This window comes from Vigna radiata, chromosome 5 (assembly GCF_000741045.1).
Source record: "Vigna radiata var. radiata cultivar VC1973A chromosome 5, Vradiata_ver6, whole genome shotgun sequence".
Taxonomy (NCBI): domain Eukaryota; kingdom Viridiplantae; phylum Streptophyta; class Magnoliopsida; order Fabales; family Fabaceae; genus Vigna; species Vigna radiata.
Window position 1 is genome coordinate 27,579,854 of NC_028355.1, and position 20,469 is coordinate 27,600,322.

The 20,469-nt window shown below is 31.1% G+C and overlaps 3 protein-coding genes across 6 annotated transcripts; 1 reads left to right on the plus strand and 2 right to left on the minus strand.

Moving 5' to 3' along the window:
• Nucleotides 1-4,859: 4,859 nt before the first annotated feature.
• Nucleotides 4,860-6,432, plus strand: LOC106760559 (aspartic proteinase CDR1-like). The gene is made up of 2 exons (XM_014643980.2): nt 4,860-5,574; nt 5,696-6,432. Exons 1-2 carry the CDS (start codon nt 4,977-4,979, stop codon nt 6,430-6,432), a joined length of 1,335 nt encoding a protein of 444 aa, XP_014499466.1. The 5' UTR covers nt 4,860-4,976.
• A 3,470-nt stretch (nt 6,433-9,902) lies between these two features.
• LOC106762439 (probable serine/threonine-protein kinase DDB_G0280111) lies at nt 9,903-14,932 on the minus strand. Of its 3 annotated transcripts, none has more exons than XM_014646351.2 (10): nt 14,793-14,932; nt 14,587-14,714; nt 14,374-14,458; nt 13,239-13,727; nt 12,518-12,683; nt 12,150-12,200; nt 11,870-12,052; nt 11,643-11,736; nt 10,789-11,522; nt 9,903-10,684 (listed from the first exon to the last, which is right to left on the minus strand). In XM_014646351.2, exons 4-10 carry the CDS (start codon nt 13,700-13,702, stop codon nt 10,358-10,360), a joined length of 2,019 nt encoding a protein of 672 aa, XP_014501837.1. In that variant the 5' UTR covers nt 13,703-13,727; nt 14,374-14,458; nt 14,587-14,714; nt 14,793-14,932; the 3' UTR covers nt 9,903-10,357. The 3 variants fall into 3 exon arrangements, with proteins under 3 accessions (XP_014501837.1, XP_022637000.1, XP_014501836.1); XM_022781279.1 differs by having other exon boundaries at nt 9,903-10,687; nt 14,793-14,930; XM_014646350.2 differs by having other exon boundaries at nt 9,903-10,687; nt 14,566-14,714; nt 14,793-14,930.
• A 1,047-nt stretch (nt 14,933-15,979) lies between these two features.
• Nucleotides 15,980-18,107, minus strand: LOC106761157 (protein SRG1). 2 transcript variants are annotated; one of them, XM_022781280.1, is made up of 5 exons: nt 17,781-18,107; nt 17,430-17,465; nt 17,113-17,360; nt 16,581-16,905; nt 15,980-16,328 (listed from the first exon to the last, which is right to left on the minus strand). In XM_022781280.1, exons 1-5 carry the CDS (start codon nt 18,018-18,020, stop codon nt 16,083-16,085), a joined length of 1,095 nt encoding a protein of 364 aa, XP_022637001.1. In that variant the 5' UTR covers nt 18,021-18,107; the 3' UTR covers nt 15,980-16,082. The 2 variants fall into 2 exon arrangements, with proteins under 2 accessions (XP_022637001.1, XP_014500160.1); XM_014644674.2 differs by lacking the exon at nt 17,430-17,465 and having other exon boundaries at nt 17,781-18,105.
• Nucleotides 18,108-20,469: the final 2,362 nt, after the last annotated feature.

Genomic DNA, 20,469 nt, shown 5'->3' on the forward strand with positions numbered 1-20,469 from the left:
AACAAAATTCATAACAAAAAAAAAATAATATATATTTTTTTTCTTTTTTCCATTCAGCTTCTTATCTGTGTTTCCTTCCACTACTATCTGAAACACAATTTGCAATTTCTTTTTCTTATGTAGGGACAATTTAATGTTTCTTTTCCGAAAAATATCACGTAATTTTAATTAATTTTTGTGTGTTGAAAGATCAACAAAATATATAAAATAAACCAATTAAAAGTTAAGAAAAATAAAATTATATTTTTTATGGGGAAGACACTAAATCAGTTCCTTTGTTGTGTTTGATAATAACAAGACAAGTAGAGACATGTAAAGTTATTCCGTTATTTATCAAATTCTTATTCTTCACGTTTATTTTAATTTTCTTAAAAGAAAAAACTAAACCTACCAAAATAAAGTAAGCATAGGTGAAGCATGATTACGTATTCAACACCATGATGATAATCTTCACTTTCTTTTTTCTCTTACCCAAAACTACGTATTAAGAATGAAGATATCAATTAAACAATGGTATCAATACATATTTTTAAATTCATTTAATATGTGTTATAAGAGTAAAATTATTATAAAAATATATATTTTTATATTTTCTAAAAAATATAAAATGTAAATAAAAATAATATCTAATAAATAGAAAAAATTTACCTGTGTTATATTATATTTTTCATTTCAATTATCTCGAGACAAAGATTTTTGGGGCCCAAGGTAGAAATACAAATAGGATATTTTGTTCCCTAACGTATGAACATTTATTTAGATTTTATTTTTGTTAATTTTAGAAAATAATTATACACTTAAATCTAAAAATCTACCTATTACATGAGGTTCTTAAGAAACATGAATGTATATATCTACTTCCGTGTCCCACGCAATAACTAAGGATGATTGGGACAAAAACGCGAGATCTGAGAATACCAGTATCGTTGAGCCACGTGTCACCGACCTTATCCATTTTCCATTACTCATTTTATTTAGAGTATATTTGGAAAAGAAAAACTAAAGTTTTTTTTTTAATTTGAAATCGTTCAACCACATTTTGACACGTGTGTAGTGTCAAAATAGTATAAAAAAGTTAGTGTTAAAATATCATTTTTCTTTATTTATATTATCACATTATCATTAGAGTAATAATATATAAACAACATTTCATTTGAACATCATCACGTGTGTCATTGTATGATTGGTTCAAATGACACATTGATACCATCATATACCAATTACACAATAACACGTATAATAATATTCAAATGTTATAAAAAAATATTCTCTAAGTATCTTTGTCCTTGTCATTATTACTCTCATGCAACCAGCCAAACTGCATTGAACTTCTGACGTCAATCACGATTCACGGGTGCATTATTTATCATCTTTTCTACAACTAAAACGTGAATCACGAGGGTTCCCTATTTACACTTTTGTCCTTCTCATATTATGTATAAAAAATATTTTTTTTTATCCATGTAGTTTTGATTCTCAGTTTGGTTCGGCATATGATACGAAATTTTCGCACCATTTAATAGATAATATTATTAACGGTTAATATGCTTTTAGTCTTGAAATTTATAGAATTTTCTTTTTGTGAAACATGTTAAACTTATTTTATGATAAGATTTAAGTAATTTAATTTATATTTTTATTTCAATTGTTAATTGAAAAATGTATTTAATATATATCAAACCCTCGTATTCTTCTCCTTTACTCCTTGAAATTGCACCTCTCCTTCTCTTAATCTCTCTTTCCGTTACTTCCTCTAAGCCTCGTATTTCCTCCTAGCCGCACTCACAATTCTTTTTTTCCCTTAGGGCTTTTTGAAAAGGATAAAGATACTTAGACAATATTTTTTGATAACATTTGAACATCATCATACGTGTCATTGTATGATTGGTTTATGGTAGTATCATTGTGTCATTTGGACTAATCACACAATAACACATATAATTGATGTTCAAATGTTGTCATGTCTATATATCATTACTCTTTTGAAAAAAAAAAAGAACACAAGGATAAGGAAGAGAGAACTAAGGAAAAAAAAAAGGAAACAAAGAAATGATCTTCCTAAATTTGATCCTGCCAGCCTTCACGGCTTATGGGCTTCAAAATCTAGCCCAAAAGAAAAATAGGTACGTGCAAAAATGCAATAAAAATAAAAATAAGATATATGTTAATGACATTATTTTCAATGAAAATTTATGCAGAAACTTATCGATCATGATAAAAAAGAGTTCGAAATGAGCATAATGGATGAGCTAAAGTTAATTAGAGTCTAATTATATTTCAATTTTTAAAGATCATAAAAACTAATTTAGAAACTGATATTTTCAATAACTATAACAGGTTCTATATAATCTCTCTTGCGAGTAATACCGTTTCTGTTTCCAAATCAATTATTGCACTAGTTGAAGATATAACTTATTCGGTATTTTAAACACAAATTCCAATTAAAATGACACTATTTTTTTTTGAAATAGATAAATTGTCATTTTACATTTAAAATATATATAGAAATTGAAACTCTTCAATTTTTGTTGTAATAGCGTATGCTTTCTTTTACATCGAAAAAATCATACTACTACCTTATAGTTTATGTGACATGGCAGAATAGGAAGAAGGAAGGTTACAAGTTACTCAAATAATATCTAATGTTAGTGTTAAACTAATCATTATATTTATGTCTCACTAATTCCAAACATTTAACTTATAATTGAGAAGAAAAAAAAAAACAGTTACAACTTTTTCGTGTTCTAAAGTAACATATAAGTAGTGACAAGCATACTTTGAAAATAACATGAAAGTTAAAAACCTATTTACGTGTCTTAAACCATCTAAAACTAATTATTTCTGTCTTCCACCTTCTTTCAGTTTTTCTTTTCTTAATCTCTCTAATAAACAGTAATGATTTTGTTTGTTTATATTTCTTTTCTCCATTTTCAATAGATTTCTAATCCTATTTTCATAACTTAGTTTTGACATCTCACAAATAAACAGTATGACTAATATATTCTTTTATGAAGATTTTTATAGAAGTAAAATAAGTTTCCCCCATGTATAGAAACTAATTTTGTTTGTCATGTTACTTGGATTACTTTTAATTTACTTATATTTTCACATAATATTAAGAGTTGTAATTAATTTGGAGTTTAGTGGTATGCATAAAAAAAAGATGTTACATTAATGTTATTCGAACTATAAGTTGTGTCTTCCCAACTACAGTTATCAATACTTGAGGTTTTGTAAAAGATTACTAAGTACTCTCTCATCACTTTAATTAGTTTTGAATTACTAAGTATCTTATCAGTGTTTTAATTTGTTTTGAATTACTAAGACATTCATAATTTATTTGATATAGTATAATTGTATGGTTGTTAATTGGCAGTAAAGATAAAAAGATTGTATGTTCTTTTAATATCGATAATATAGTCTTTTCTATATATGTGCTTTGATTTTTATTTGTATAAGAAAATTATTCATTAAAAAGCAAGACACAAATTTTATATTCATATTGAATCATGATATATATGGTAATTGATTTTAATAATACTCTTTAATAAACTTGATATCGCAATAATAAGATCATGGAGTTCAAAATTATATAAATAAAATTATTGACTAAATATTAATTATCTTATACATTTGTTTTTCCGAACGAGAGTTAGTGAAAGAAAAATAACAAAAGATATTACTATCTTACAGAAATATTAAACATGTTTAAATTAATTCTTTTAATTCACAAAATATTTTTCTCAACTTGCAACTATTTTTATTTTTATATGAAAAAAAAAGTTAACATTAGAACATTAATATTCGATTTGAGATATAACTATATATTATAAATCAGTATAGAATGAAATGTTCAAACGACTTGGTTATTAAAAACTATTTAACACAATTTGCTTCAAAATATTTGATAAATAAAATGAATATGATAAGTTATATTAAATTGAAAATTTTATCTAGCCCTCATATTGTAAACATTCACTTAAAAAAAATTGTTTGTGAGAAAGTGAAAGCAAGTTATTTGGTTGTTTGCTTTTATTGATTTGGGTTGATTTGTGAAGATGGATCTAAAGAAGATTGATTTAATTATCATCCTTACATGCTCAAAGAATAAGATAAAAACAACTGCTTAGAATATATTATTTTATGGAAATGTCTTTCACTTTTATTTAAATTCCTTTCCTGATCAATAATAATATTATTAATAATATAAATTATGAAATAAAAATTATTAAAAAAATTAATAATAATGATAATAATTATTATTCTTATTATTAATTAATAATATTACTAAGAATAACAATAATATAGTAACTATAATAATAATAGTTACATTTTATTTTATATTAATTTTAATCATAAGAATAAAATTATAATCTAAAATTTTATTTATTAAATATTTTTTTATCTATCATATCTATCATATCTATCAAATTATTTACACATTTTATTTTCAAATGTCTTCACTTTTATGTCTTCATCTCTTAAAACAAACAACTTAACTTCCTCCTCAAATCTCTTAAAATAGTTCAGCTAAATTTTGAAGAATGTTTTCATTTCAGTTTAGTTTTTTTCTTCCCAAACTAAATTATGAACTTATAAGAAGTTGAGACGAAAATGAAGAACAGAAAGGACATTATATGGGGATGTTAGTTTCTCAAACTCATTAACTATAACCTAAAAAAGAATTAAATGACAATGTTTCAAGTGAGTGAGTGGAGATGATTGAAGGGTACTGTATATTATTTCTCATATTATGAACTGTGATAACGAGCCATAGAAATTTAACAATTGGACAAAAAATCTTCAATTTTCATTTTGTAGGATCCATGCATTTAATAAAAATTATTGTTTTCATTAAATTATAACAGTTGAATGGAATTCAAAGGGATTTTCTTCTACAATCAATACTCTCCAGAACCTCTATATATACAGTGTTCTTCTAAATCCATCCATACAGTTGCATTCATCACACAGAGATGGCCCTTCATTCTTACATTTTCTGCATCTTCTTCCTCTTGTTCAAATTCTCAACCACTTGCTTTTATGCAAGATCACTCACTGAGCCACTCAAAGGAGGTTTCAGTGTTGAACTGATTCACAGAGACTCTCCAAAGTCTCCATTCTACAATCCCACCAAAACCCTTTTTCAGAAACTCAACAACTCTTTCCACCGTTCTTTGGACCGTGTTAATCACTTCTACGCAAAACCAAAAGCTACCAAAAACACACCACAGTCTGTGATAATCTCCAACCAGGGAGAGTACCTTGTGAAATACTCCATTGGAACACCACCGTTTGAAGTGATGGGCATTGCTGACACTGGTAGTGATCTCATTTGGTCACAGTGCAAGCCTTGTGAACAGTGTTACAACCAAACCAGTCCATTGTTTGACCCTTCCAAATCCAAAACCTACGAACCTGTCTCTTGCTATTCCATGGTGTGTCAGACTCTAGGTCAAACTTATTGCTTATCTGATGCTGAACCCAATTGCCAATATACCATCTCGTACGGTGATGGATCTCATTCTCAAGGAAATCTTGCCTTTGACACACTCACTTTGGGTTCTAATACAGGTAATCAAAATGTACCATTTTATGTCATTATCTGATGACAAACTTTTTTCGTTTCAGAAGTTAGAGTTTGTTAATGTTCATTATTTAATTGTTGTTCATTTGTTTTGATGTTTCTTATTAGATTCCTCAGTTGCATTTCCCAGTATTCCCATTGGTTGTGGTGTGAACAATGCTGGTACATTTGACAGTGAAGGGTCTGGCATAGTTGGTTTAGGAGGTGGTCATGTCTCACTTGTCTCCCAGATAGGTCCTTCAATTGATTTCAAATTCTCCTATTGTTTGGTGCCATTGTTTCATCCCAAAAGCTCAAGTAAACTAAATTTTGGAGAAAATGCTGTTGTGGGTGGCCCTGGAACAGTTTCTACACCAATCATACCTGGTTCTGTTGATACATTCTATTACCTTAGATTGGAAGGGATGAGTGTGGGGTCCAAAAGGATTGAGTTTGTGGATGATTCAGTGTCAGATGATGGAAAGGGTAACATTATAATCGATTCAGGAACAACTCTGACAATTTTGCCAGAAAAATTTTATGCGAAATTGGAGTCAGAAGTGGCTGCTAACATAAACCTAGAACGAGTGAATATCACAGACCAAATTCTAAGTCTTTGTTACAACTCTGGAGGACATAATGCAGTTGAGGGTCCAACTATTGTTGCACATTTTAGTGGTGCAGATGTTGTGTTGGATTCTTTGAACACCTTTGTTAGTGTGTCTGATGATGTTTTGTGCTTTGCTTTTGCACCAGTGGCAAGTGGTTCCATCTTTGGTAACTTAGCACAGATGAACTATTTAGTTGGATATGATTTGCTGAGGAAAACTGTATCCTTTAAGCCCACTGATTGCACCAACATCTAATGTCGTAATCTCTCACTTGTTCACTCCTACAAACTTCTACGTTGAATAAATGACTTTATATTTAATAAGCTTAACCATACCCTCTGTGTTCTGATATTTTGCATTCAGTTTACTATTATAATTTGTTCGTATGCATGAGAAATTATATTTTGTTTTGTTTATGATATGAAAATGTAGTAGTTTGTGGTCGAAAAAATGTGCAAACTCATAACTGTTTTTAGAAGGAAAAAGTTTTTTTAACAGTGAAGATTTGTGATAGATCCTTTTATATATTTTTTTAAAAGTAAATTCATGTAGATTAATAAAGTTATAATAAATGTGTTCTGTTGTAAAAAAATTATTAAAAAAATTATAAAATAAATTATTAACATGTCATATTTTTTTTAAAATACACGTTATTGTTTTTTCGTTGATAATGTTTGTTAACCAAAGTCTTACTATTGTATAGTAAAATACAATTTGAACTTTACGAATGATGTGAAAATTATAAGTTAATCAAAATTTACTAATATAATCCTTTTTGTTACTATTCCCATATCCTTATTATATTAAAGCATTTTAGGACAATCTATTCTAGTTTACTGATACTTTAAATTTTCATTTTGAGTTTATAAATATCTTAAATTTATATTTTTACACTGTTATTTAAAATGATGATGTCTAGAAGTACTAATATAATACAAAAATAGGTATATTAATTGTTATAAGACCAAATATCTTACATATTTAAAAATATATTAAATAAAATATAAAAATACTGTATTATATTCTCTTGATGTTATTGAAGGAATATTTATATTAATCTCTGTTTATATATTTCAATTAGAAATTGAACAATCAGTCTACAACTAATTAAATATTTCTTTTAGACCGATAGCCACCAAAATCTTAATTAGTCTCTATAATTATATTTTACTTTTTTAACGATCCTAAAAACTAATTTAAAAAATTGATATTTTCAACCATTTCTGTATTAAATTATTTTTATCAATTTGTGAAAGAATCCCAAAAGATGAGTATAAAGAAGATTTATTACTTTAAAGTTTTTTAAGAATAAAAAAAAAAGAGTACACACACCTTCAAAACACGAGTTCTATTACAAAATCTGTTTTAATGTTCAAAAATGATTTCCAAAGAAGCTCTAACCCTTATTTTAATCTAATTAGAAATAATTATCTTTTATCTTCCAACTTTTAATTCTCTTCTCAATCTCTCTTAAAAAGTAATCTTTTTACTATTTCTTTTTGCCATACTTTATATATTTATTTTGTCGTTTTCAATAGATTTCTCTCAAATCCTATCTATATAACTTAGTTTTTGACATTTCACATATAAATAAGCGGTGTGACTAATAAAATTTCTTCATGAAGGTTTTTACAAAACTAGAACAAGAAAAAAAATGAAATTTGATATTATTTTTCTTATTTCTTCCGTTTATTTAATTGTTCCAACGTTTGTCATGTTACTTGGATGAATTCTAGTAATTATAAATTAGTTTATGCTCAATTATTAAGAGTTGTAATCAATTTCAAGATTACGTTAATGGTATGCATAAGAAGGATGTTACATTAGTGTCATTCCAATCAAAGTTGCGTCTTTCCAACGGCACTTATTAAATGATTGAGGTTTTGTAAGAGATTATTAGCTACTTTGCACCTTTTCTTTTTTTTTCTTTTTCAGGTAACTTTTCTTAGATTCCAAATCATGAAGTTAAAATTAATATTGCTTTTCTTGTGAGAAAATTCACTTACACAAATGAAAACTTAAGATTTTTTATATCAATTTTTATTTATTTATCTAACTAACTAACAAAATATATATACTCTCTACTGTACGGTCAAATTCTCAAAGGATATAGTACCACTTAGGTCGACCAACAAGACCATCAAGCCGACCATCTAAATCGAAGTTAAGCACTTAGGCCGACCATCAAGCTGACTACTGAGGCCAACCACCAAGACTGACTACCTAGGCCGACCACCGTTTTGACTACTCAGGCCGACAATCAAGCCAACCACCATGTTGACCACCAGGCCAACCACTCGAGCAATATGGCCAAACAACATAAATTATCATATTATCAATAATAATGACTCATGAAACCCCTAGTGTAGATTAAGATATCATTAGGTTATTATTAGGTTAATGACATGTAAAGACTCGTTACAACTACTATAAATAAAGGATCTAGGAACCCTTCCACATATTCTAGATGAGCGGAACAAAATGTATATAAGTTTCCAAACAACTCAACCAATCTCCTTAATAACTCATACAGTATGCTACAGTGATTGATCAGTCTCTTGTATGTCCTATCCAGTCCTACTACAGTGTTTGGTTAGTTTCTTGTACATCTTACTCGATTTGTTACTGTGTTCGGTCGATCTCTTGCATGTTTTATCTGATATGCTACAATGATCCTCAGCCATTTTAACTTAGAATTCAGCCTACAAACCCCACTCCCGAAACATACTCCATTTTAAATAATTTGAATATTTATTTTTGTATTTTAAATATGAATACAAAACATATAGAATAACTTTTATTGATTATTTTCTCAACCTCTTTCTCTTTGATTTCTCTTCGTATAGTATGTCTCCTACTTCTCTCTTCTTTCCAACTTCTCTTATTCTTTTCTAACAGAGTGTTGTTTATATTGGAAAGATCTATCAACATATAAGGATTTGAAGCAAAAGAATTCTTCAAAAACTCTCCATGTTGCTCTTGGCCAAAGTTAAAAACAAGAGAGACACAAAAAGTATAAATGATAAAGAAAATGGATCAAAATATGGAGAACATACTATCTTAAAAACATCAAGGATAAGAGTGACATTGAATAATCTCTCCACAATAAAACCCTAAAGTTAAGAGTATCAAACTCTCTAGACACAAATTTCACAAAAACTCTTTATTTCATATAATTGTAATGTGTCTTGTTCAAAGAAAAAGAAAACAAAACAACATAAATGAGACAGTGACTCAACTAAAATATTAATTCTTAAAGGGAAGGGTATTTACATAAAATGAGTGTTTGTCTAACATTTTCCATTTTCTTTTACATCTAGTGTGAGTTAGAACAGGAACCGAATTGACAAAGCAACTTGAGTTGCTTTTAAGAAGTCAATGGAGTTAAAACACTCGGATGTACTTTTTTTTTTTTCTTTTATAAGTTTTGTTTTCACCGGTGAGAGTGTAAAGGGTGAAATAAAAATACCCCTTTGAAAAATGTCATATTTGACAAATTAAACAAGAAAAAATCTAGCAAGTGAAAAAAGATAAAACTAAAAAGAGAAGAATTGGGTCCCTTTGTGGCCCTTGTTTACAAGCTACTTTTTGCAAGTTCGCAACCCCTAATTGGCAATTAAAAGCATTATGTTATAATAGCTATTGGTTTTTCTTTGTGAAAGAGTATAGAGAAACACTATATCTTATCCAAGTCAGTAGTCACCACAAACCTGTAATCAGTTAAGTTAAAAAACTATAATTATAATTTATCCATGTAGTAGAAATACATAACGTTTGAGAATACGTCAACGTAGCATTTGTGCAGTGCAACCACTCGTTCAAATTTGTAGCACAAAGCTTTAAATTCAAGCTCTGAAGTCTGAATGAATGGGTGGGAGTACAAGAGGGCGCTGGTCCAATCAGACACTGGCCAAATAACACAGAATAAAAAGTAATGCACCAATCTTGTAAAATGGAAAAGAATACCGTCACCCGAGAATGGTTTTAGTCCAAAGAAAAACGTACCATTTCCAAGCATGATCCACACACAAAAAAAAAACAAAAAAAAAAAAACAAACGCATCAATTTAAAATACATAATATATAATGGTTTGCATTCATTTTACTTCTCAGTGTAGACCAAAAAAAAAAAAGTTTCGGTGCAATCACATGGTATAGATCCTTTAGAACTTTCCCCACAGTTAAAAACCAGCCCAGCCAGCTGGTTGAGAAGTTGGTTTGCTCTCAAAGGTCTTTGCCTCATCAAAGCCCTGAGACTTACCTCCGGCACTGCTAGATCTTTGCATCTGTGAGCTGCCAGTAGGTACAGCACTGAAGCTATCAGTTCCAAAACCCCATGAATCAAAATTAGTAGCCAGTTGAACAGGTTGCTTGTTCTGCCTGCCATTATTTGACCTGACTGATTTGGTAGTATTTCCTGCTGAAAGGGACTTTTGTTGTTGGGGTTCCTCAGGAAACGCTTGCCATGACTTAGGTTCTGAACTGGGAGTTTTCCATTCAGTTCTATCCTGCTGTCGCAGTGTAAAACATATAAGCATATATACCAGGAACACAATCCAAAACAAAATCGACAAGAAAAATTATTTGAGAGGAGAGCACCAATTTTTATTACCATAGGTGCAGATGATGTAATTGCAGTAGAGGTTTTCAAACCCTCTCTGCTTGGTGAAGGAGTCCGACCTGCCAGTGCTTGCTTGAGATCCTGCAATTCTTGCCTTTGGGATCGGCAGATAGCAGAAAGCTTTTCAAACTTTGAGGTTATTTCAGCTTTTTCCACGTTAGCTTCCTTCAGCTGCTCTTTGAGTTTCTCCACTTCAGCCTCCAATGTTTGTTCCCTTTCGGATTTGTTATTAAGTCCAGTGTTGAGCTTAGTGGTATCGAACTCAGCAACAAACGAGTTAAAAGCCTGGTTCTGAAAGTTAGCCGTATTCTCCATTCGATCTTTATCTTGGAATAAGTTTATTTCAAAATCCTTCGAGGGTTTGGTATCAGGCTTGTTTAATTTTCCATGTGTACTGCTTTTCACAGTATGAGTTTGTGCATTAACCACTTTGCTAGTACTAACATTTTTTGCTAATTGTTCATTTTCAGGACGAAGTCTATCATGTTTCAGTGGCATATGGTGACTGGATGGTTCTTCATCAAAAATTGGCTTGCTCTTGTCCTCAGTGACAAGTGGATCCTTTGCGTGCTGACTGGACCAGAAAGCACCAAGCTGCCCCCCACTGCTCCCTCCCCTAGAAGCAAGGGATGGCTGTGGTGTAGTCTTCGGTTCTCCGGATAAAGGCGGAGGAGGTGGGTTCCTACGAGGCATTGGAGGTGATCTGTTTGAGGGCATTGAGATACCTACAAAAATTTAGAAACAAATCAGTTTTCTGAGAAACATTAAGGCGGGAAATTGTATGTACAATCCAATCTTCTGCAAAGAAATTTTGGCCTCTAATTCATCAAGGGTAGCATTATGACCTTCATGATTGTTGGGTGAGGGTGATTCAGGTGGCCTGTCAGGTAATGACTTCTGTAGATTAATGGGCAGTTGCTCGTTAACACGAAACCAGACCTGCCACCATGGAAGAAAATCCAAAGTCAGCGATTGATTGCCCTAATTCTAGTACCTATGAATGCTATTGATGGATGATCTATGACCAACCTAAACTGATGGAGAAGAATGGCCAATCAAGCAAAGCGCTTGCCTGCGTGATATCTGGTCTGTCATCTGGTCTAGCTTGGAGCATGTCTCTTATCAAGTCCGTGATAGATGAATTGTATTTCGGTAAATCAGGAATACGGTAGTTTCCATTTAAGACTTGAAGCTTTGATTCCCCATCAAATGCACTTTTGAAGTAGCATATTCGAAAAAGAAGACATCCAAGAGCCTAAATATTCAACCAGAAGCATTATTTCTAAATTAGAATAAAATGATTTGGCAAATAATATATTGAAAACAATGAGTTTTAGGCATGTATGACTTACCCATATGTCTACCTTCTCATTAATGACCTCTCTCAGGAACAGATCCCACATCTAAAAATTCACAAAACAAAATGAACATTTCTATCACACTTGACAATTAATTTTTAGATACAACAAAAACTAAAACATTTGTGTATCATTCACAACAACACATGCAACCTACACCCAACCATTAGCAGTGGTGTCCAGGGAAATAGGTACACACTACTTAACCTAAGAAAGAACCAAGATCAAACCCGTCTGGTGTCCACCACATGGTCAATCCAACGATAGAACCCTGGCACATAACTTGGCATAGGCGGTGGAACTTTCACCACAACCTTCAGTTGAACCCTAATTTTATCTACTGAAGACAGATCTCAATTTACCTCAGGGGCTCTGTAGGCTGGAGTTGTATACTTCCGGATATTGTCTTCCTCAATCCCCATTTCTTCTGGCTTTTCAAAACGTTTGTGATTAGTGGAAGTGCTTCCAAAATCACATAACTTCCATATGCCATCTGAACTTAATAAAAGATTCTCCGCTTTCAAGTCTCTACGTAACACAAGAAAATTAAAAGCAGTTTATTAATGATAAAAAAAAAATAAAAAAAAAAACCACGTATGCTTCCGTTAGATTTGCCAAACATTTCTAATGATGTTATGAACAAGAAGACAAAAGTCAGTACCACGAAATAGAAGGGTTGAAATAAACATATAAATCACATGTGAATAAATTACGATTTTAATAAAACAGAACATAAAGACAGCATTTGTGTCTGAAGATGTAAAAGTCATTTCGTTGTCTGTAAATATATCTGAAGCATCGGGGCTATGGGCATACTATCTAGCACATACAAATGAAAAACAAAATTAGCAAACAATGATCTTGAAGAAATCACTCGTGGTAGAGACACACAACATCAGAGTTTCGTAATAGAAAAAAAAAATATGAAATTTAGAAGATAAAAAAACAGAATACGAACATAAAACTTTACATGTTTCAAATGATTGGACGCAACAAAATAAATAAATAAACAACTTAGAAGAATACAAAGAGAAACATCATAAATTTGAACACTCATTAAATCTTTTAGCTGTTGTTGTTTACCGGTGTGCAATAGGTGGGGACAGGCAATGCATAGCAAAAACTGCATTACAGATATCCCTGAAGATCAAAAGAACCTGTGTCTCATCAAAATAACCAGCTCCGCGGCTCTCCAGCACATTGACCAGAGACCTTTCACAAAATTCCATCACAAGGAATGCCTCCTTTGTCCTACCCATATCAAAGATGGAATGTGCATGAAGTGTGACAACATTGGGATGTCCTACCAGCATCTTAAGCACAGATATCTCCTTCTTTACCAATCCTAGTGATTCCTCATCATTGCATATTATGTGCTTCAAGGCATATTGCTTTGACATATGTACAGCATCACGAGCTAGGTAGACACAAGAGAACCCTCCTTCCGCAATGGCCTTAACAATGTTTATTTTAAGATTGCCAACATCTACAGTGCGGCCTTCAAGGCCAGTCTGCTCTTTGTGGCCGAATGGCTTAAATCTCCACATATTTTAGGCAAAATAGAACAAGAAGCTGCATATCCAACTTATACAATAAGTTATAACTTCCACAGTTGTAAAACAGAACAGGATGCTGCATATACGCATGATAAAGTTTATATTCCCATGGAGCCGACAGTACAATTTGACTTTACCATCCATATTAAATGATCAAATTCATTCATACTCAAAAAAGAAAGAAGGAAATATAACAAAACAAACAATGAATGAATGATCTCTAAATAAGAAAAGAAAAAACTACACTTAGGCAGAAACGCTTTCATAACAATAGCAATGCAAAACGCAATTTCAAAGCACTGTCCAATACGGTAAAACTAAATGGTTAATCAGGGTTACATGTATTAACAAAAATCAAAGAGCTTTCGTAGATCATGACAATACACTTGCAAAAGGGAATAACATCTAATAATTGTCGCACCCAGATGAAACTTATCTACCTCAATAAAGCAGTTAAGAAAATATAATTGCTAAACTAAATAACCACACCATAAGATCCAACAAGAAATAACGCTAGGTCATCATTAAATATTAAATCATCACCTCCGTATCCATAAGATCCAATCCAATCATAACAAAATGGCAATCAACAGAAGACCAAAAAAGAAAAGCAAGCATTATAAATAAAATCTAAAACAAAAAAGCACAATCAATAACCTTACCTAGAATTTTCCCGCTTTATTGCTCCAGAGAATGAGATCCTTCGATCAGAAATTCAACTCAAATAAAATAGACCACGCCCTCGATCTGCAACCAACTCAAACACCATTGAAGATCAATAACTCAAATCCCAAAAAGAATCACAATACGAATCTTCCACAATTCATGAAAAGAACGAACTTTAAGAAACTCACTATCAAATCTTGGGATTCTACCTGTTCACACCAGAGTGAGGGATCGATAATTTTGTCGAGAATTCGAATCGAATCTAACAATCCGCCACTGACTCAAGGGATTGAGCTTTAGCTTCGGCTGGTAATGTTGCTTCTTCAGATTTGGCCAACTGAAAAAGAAAAGCAATCTGTGAAGGATATTTATATATAAGAGGCGAATAAGGAAGGCTGAATGAGAAGATCTGTACCGTGAAAGTTAGGAGATTGTGGGTCCTGAAAATGAACGGTAAAAGATGAGGTTATACGATGAGCTGACCGCAGAGAACAAACAATCCTTTCATTCCTCTTTCGGTGAAAATTTACGTGGGGTACACGCGATTGTGACTTTACTGCTATATGCAGATGCAGAAGGTTTTATTCTAAGTGAAATATTAGTCACATTTTTAACACATTTTTAAATATATTTTTTATCAATTTTTGACAAATTTACTTTTTACTTAACTGTTACTGTATTAGATTTTATATTTTTAATAAATTCTAACTAATTATTAAATAGAGTAAATGATCAACATGATAGGTAGGTATGTACTAATTTAATGTTTAAAAGAAGGTGAAAAATTTTCAGATTAAGTTTAAATATTACAGTTTAATGATCAAATTGGCTAAACCCTAAATTTAAATGTTAAAATAGTCTAAAAAATCTAAAAGTGACAAAACAATTTATTTATTTTTCATTCACTCATTTCTCCATCCACAAGTAAATTCGTCTATTAAAAAGTATAAAATAATGGATCTTATCAAATTAAATCAAAATTAATCTAACCAAATTTTTCATAGTTAAATTTTTCTTAAGCTTACCTTATAAAATATTTCCTTTTAAAATTTGTTTTACAAATTTACTTTTGAATTCTTTTTAAAACTATTTTTATGAATGGATTTAATCCAGAATAAAATTACTAAATGGGTTATATTTTTTTATTAATGAATAGGATATTTTATTAAATTATTAACCTATCAAAATAGAGTAACAGTGTTTTTCATTTGTAATCTAATATAAAATTATCCCATTCGTCCATATAGTCACCCTCAAAAAACTAATAATATAATTTAACGACATGTCTTTTTTCCACATTTATGAACTAAAATAAGTATTTTATTTACAAAAGACTAAATTACTATGTGTTTGACAAATTTAATGATCCAGTTGGTTATTTATTTTATTAAATGTACATTAAAAATAGTCTTAATCACTTTTTATCTCATTATTTATTTATTTTACTATTTAGACTGAAACAAGGACATGTTTGAAAGAAAAAAAATCAAAGTTTTTTTTTAATTTGAAATTGTTTACCATATTTTGATACCTGTGCAGTGTCAAAATGGTGTAAAAAAATTGGTGTGAAAATATTATTTTCCTACTATTTATTTAAAGTTCCATCAACATTCACTATTTTTCATCCAATTAATGGAGAAATCATTAATAAATACATATTAACAATTTTAATTTCCATATAATGTAATTTATAACTAATTTAACATCATTGATCATATTTGAGCATATCAAGAAAGGATTGATCAAGTTTCCTGTTGAAAAACTTGCTGAAATACTCTGCATTTGTGAATTTCTTGTATACAGCTACCTTCCCTTCACCTATAAGTTGGTCAGCAGGTCCAATGTTCATATCAGGGCTTGGATAGCAGAATGTCACTATAGAAAACCTTTCCTTCCACTTATTTACTACAGCTCTGTGCTCAGGTGCTTTGTATATCCCATTGCTCACCACCTGCATAATGGAAAAACATGCAACATGCAACATCAAACTCAGCTTTTTTATTTTAATGTTTTGGTATATAATGTTATGGTAAGTTTGTTGATTTAGAGTTACCACTTACAAGTCACAAAAACAATGATTTCTGATCATAGTGTAAATTTTTTTTCTTTTGAGCACAAAATCTGATGTCAATTATTGCTCAATATAATGCAGACTTGTTTATCCATGATTGAATGTGCTGTCTAATGAGTCACAAGTACAAACCTCAATAATTTGGCCAATGTTTACAACAATGGCCCCTTCTATAGGCTCAACATTGACCCATTTTTGATCTTTGAGGAACTGCAACCCAGAAAAATCAGCACAATCAAGCAAAAGAGTGATCCCAGAATTGTCAGCATGGGGCACAATCCCTAGAACTCTTTCAGGCTCTGGACAGGGTGGGTAGCAATTCATCCTTATATCATATAGTCCTTCTCTGAAACTTTCTGATATCTGTGTATCTTGAAGCTCCAAAGACATAGTAATGAACTTCATAATTGCAATTGTAACTTCCCTTATATCTTCAGAATATCTCTCTAATGTTTCCCTGATAATCAAGTGCAAAATGACACCCTTACAAGCATCAGAATACAAATTCCACATTAGAATTTCTTGAATGAAACAAACAAGAGAGGAAAATAAGAACAAGGAAACAGCTAAGTAATTAATGTAATGTAGATCCTCTCTAAGTATCATGATATTGATATAAACTGATCAAATATCCCAAGGTCATCATGCTGTATTATTCATGTACCTAAACTCAGGAGGGTTTTGTGGCCACAAATCCAATTTTCTGTTCTGAATGGGGAGGCATTTGAGAAAGATCATGTCATTCCAATCCAGCTTTTGATCTTCTGAGGTTACAAATGCTTGGCCATAGCCTTCAAGGCTTCCTGATCTCTGCGCCGATCGCTTCTTCTCTTGCAAAGGAAGCTCAAAAAATCTCCGAACTTGATTCTCCATATTCTTAATTGAAGTATTTGAAACTCCGTGATTTACAAGCTGGAAGCAGAAAAGAAAGAAAATCAGGTACCAAGAAAGTACAAGAAATGCTGATAATCTCTCCCTTACCTTTTGTTGTATAAGCTCTTGATATAACGTATGAGTCTTTTCAGAGGAGAATTACCAAAGAGGAAGTTCATTGGATAGAAACAACACAAATAAAACATGAGCTTAATCTATGTAAAGATTGATACTATTTTCAATCCAACGAGTACATGAGTCTTTCTTACATGATGCTCAAATTTAGACATACTTGAATTCCAAAAATGTTCGGTTCAATTAGCTTTCTAATACCCAAAATGGGAAAGACACGAACTTTCATACCATCAACTAGAGAAAATTCTGAATTTACTATAAACAGCATGAATGCTACAAAAGAAATATTCTGAATTGAAATCAAAGGTGAAGGTTTTGTGGTACCTGAAAAACACCCCAATCTCTGCATGCGAGGAGAAGCTTTTGAAGCTCGAGTTGGTGTGTGTCGGCGTTGACCAACTTTGCCATGTCTATCAAAGGTACACGAAGAGATGGATCAGAAGGGTAAGGGCCAATGACGTCATCACCATCTTCATCTCTTACGTACCTTGGTGGCACTTTCTCTGGCCTCTGAAATGCTAACTCTTGAACACTTGGAACTGAAACGGATGATTCAAGGTTCATTGGTTTCGAATCAATCGCCAAAGTCCCTTTGGGCTAATCAAGGGAGAAGATGAATGCACCACTCCACGCAACCGCCATATAATAGGTCCCATTTTTGACAAATTTAATATTTGATTATCATTGTGTGTTTTTGTCTTTTTCTGTTCACTGTGCAGATATGTTTCAAGCTTTTGAATTTTTTAGATGCATCTCCCCTTAGTCTTTTATGGTTCAAGCATGTGCATTTTCAACTTTCTTCCTGTTTAATCAACATGCTTTCTGCAAAAGTAGGGTTTTTTTTTTCCACATTGCAGAAAAGTTTGAATCTCCAGCCTCAGATTCAAAGTTTCCAATCCAATCCAAATTGAATCATATCTTTCGGCTCCAACAAATAAATCTAGCAAGTAATAACTTAGATGTAATGGTTAAACACGTTTCACTTATAAATGGATAATATAATATGAGAAATTCATATTAAATTGTAGCTGTGTATAAAATTCTTTGGAAGCAGTACTTGTTATAGTATCCTTTCTAACAGGAGAATTATCATAATAATTAGTTGTTTCATAAGTTATGGAACATATGTTATATGTAAGGTTTAATTGAAACTTTTTAGGTTTGTGGAATGATATGGTATAAATTTTGTTTGTAATTTTCATCATGTTTTTAAATGTATTTGTTTTTTTTAACATGATTTTCATGTGAGTATTAAAATGGAAAAAAAGTCATTTCACAGACATGATAGTATAATATTTAACATTTCATCATCTTTACGATTTTTATTTGTCACTTTAATAAGAAAATAGAATTACATTCTATAGGTTGATGTAAATCCTCTATAAGGAAGGAAGAACTTTAATAAACTTAAGAGGTAAATGAGAAACGAAACTATATGAAAGAAAACAATAAATTGTAAAAGGAAACAAAAAGTAGTTTAAGGAAAAAGTTCAGAGAAAACTCTACTTTTGAAAGAAACTCACAAATATTAAGTATAAAAAGCATTAGCTATTTGAAAAACTTTTCAAAGATAAAAATCAAAGTAAAATACTCTAAATATTCTCAAAAGTTGTCTCACACAAAGTAAAGTTTAGTTGATCTTAAAAGGTATTTTTCAATAGAGGTTAGACTCTATTTTATAAACTACATGTCATGAATAAAGAGTGGAAAATACACTTAAGCATAGGCTAATCAATAATCATGATTAATACTTATTTAACTTTTAATCTAGTTTAACATATAAGTAGTTCCTTACAATTAAGAAAAAGGTACATGGACAGTTACTAAATTTAAGAAAAAACACGTTGAGTTAGTTAATACAAACATATATAGTTTCTAAAAGAAAAATATATTGTGCAACAATTATATATATAGAGAGAGAAATAGCATATTTCAGTGTCAAATTTTAACTATAGAAGCTATACTTGAGAGAGCCACCTACAATTTCTTTTATCTTATGTTGCGTTTATTTGTGGATGAATTACTATTTATGAAAATTGTCGCACACAGATTTGAAAGCAAGTGAAAGTGATGATTTGCACTCAAGTGTGATGATTTAAGGGCATTTTCAATGAAAATCTATTTTTACCTTGAGCTTTTGGTTGACATGTGTGGCCAACATTGCTTTGAGCTTCCCAAAAGTGGTGTCGAGTTATTAATATAGCTTTCACGGTAGTCAAAAAGACGACGAGGTTGAAGATGAAGGAGAGGAAACCAATTCCATATCAAGTGTAACCAGAAAGCCTATAACTGATTCCAAGACTTATGGAATTGATTTTCAGGAGTTTGGAATCAATTCCATCATGTGTGTACCCCATTATGCTATGCTTTAAGTGAAATCACAAGAAAACACTAGAAGGGGATGAATAGTGCTTTTAAAATTCTTTCATAAAGCAACATCTAACAAGTTGTAAAAGACGTATAATTTAAGTGAGATGTTTAGACGTTGGTTTTTATAAAGTGCGTGTATGGAAAACGTTTCAAAGAGTAAGATAGTAAAGCACATATTTATACTGATTCACTTAACCTAAGCTTTGCCCAGTTCTCCCTTAAGAACTCTCAAAGGGTTCCACTGATCTTTCACAAGATTACATGAGTTTTACATCTTCAAGTTTACCATGAGTATTAGCACCATTCTTTGTTCACCTAATCAATATGACTAGTCTGAGTTTAACCATTCTTGATATCCAAGTATTTTAACTATTTCTGGTCTCAAATATTCTAACCACTTATGATCTCAACCCTAGACAATTATATAGACTATTTAACTCAATTGAACTAAACACTAAGTGTTTTAATTCTCTTTAGAATATACAACACAATCAGTGTTATGAGCAAATACAAATTGGTAACTCTTAAAGAGAGGATAAAATCAATACAATGAAATTTGAGATATTGCTAAGGTTTCTTTCTCTAGAAAATTTTGGATCAGATGATATATGAGCAGAGTAACAACAAGCTTGTTAAAGTGTTC

Excerpts from the sequence above, each read along its gene's own strand:
- LOC106760559 (XM_014643980.2), top strand. The coding sequence starts at position 4,977 with ATGGCCCTTCATTCTTACATTTTCTGCATCTTCTTCCTCTTGTTCAAA. Across the intron at positions 5,575-5,695 it reads CACTTTGGGTTCTAATACAG|ATTCCTCAGTTGCATTTCCC; the intron begins GTAATCAAAATG and ends GTTTCTTATTAG.
- LOC106762439 (XM_022781279.1), bottom strand. The coding sequence starts at position 13,702 with ATGTGGAGATTTAAGCCATTCGGCCACAAAGAGCAGACTGGCCTTGAA. Across the intron at positions 11,523-11,642 it reads CTCACCCAACAATCATGAAG|GTATCTCAATGCCCTCAAAC; the intron begins GTCATAATGCTA and ends AAATTTTTGTAG. Across the intron at positions 10,688-10,788 it reads TTACATCATCTGCACCTATG|CAGGATAGAACTGAATGGAA; the intron begins GTAATAAAAATT and ends ACACTGCGACAG.
- LOC106761157 (XM_022781280.1), bottom strand. The coding sequence starts at position 18,020 with ATGAACCTTGAATCATCCGTTTCAGTTCCAAGTGTTCAAGAGTTAGCA. Across the intron at positions 16,906-17,112 it reads CAAAACCCTCCTGAGTTTAG|GGAAACATTAGAGAGATATT; the intron begins GTACATGAATAA and ends CTTGATTATCAG. Across the intron at positions 16,329-16,580 it reads ACATTGGCCAAATTATTGAG|GTGGTGAGCAATGGGATATA; the intron begins GTTTGTACTTGT and ends TCCATTATGCAG.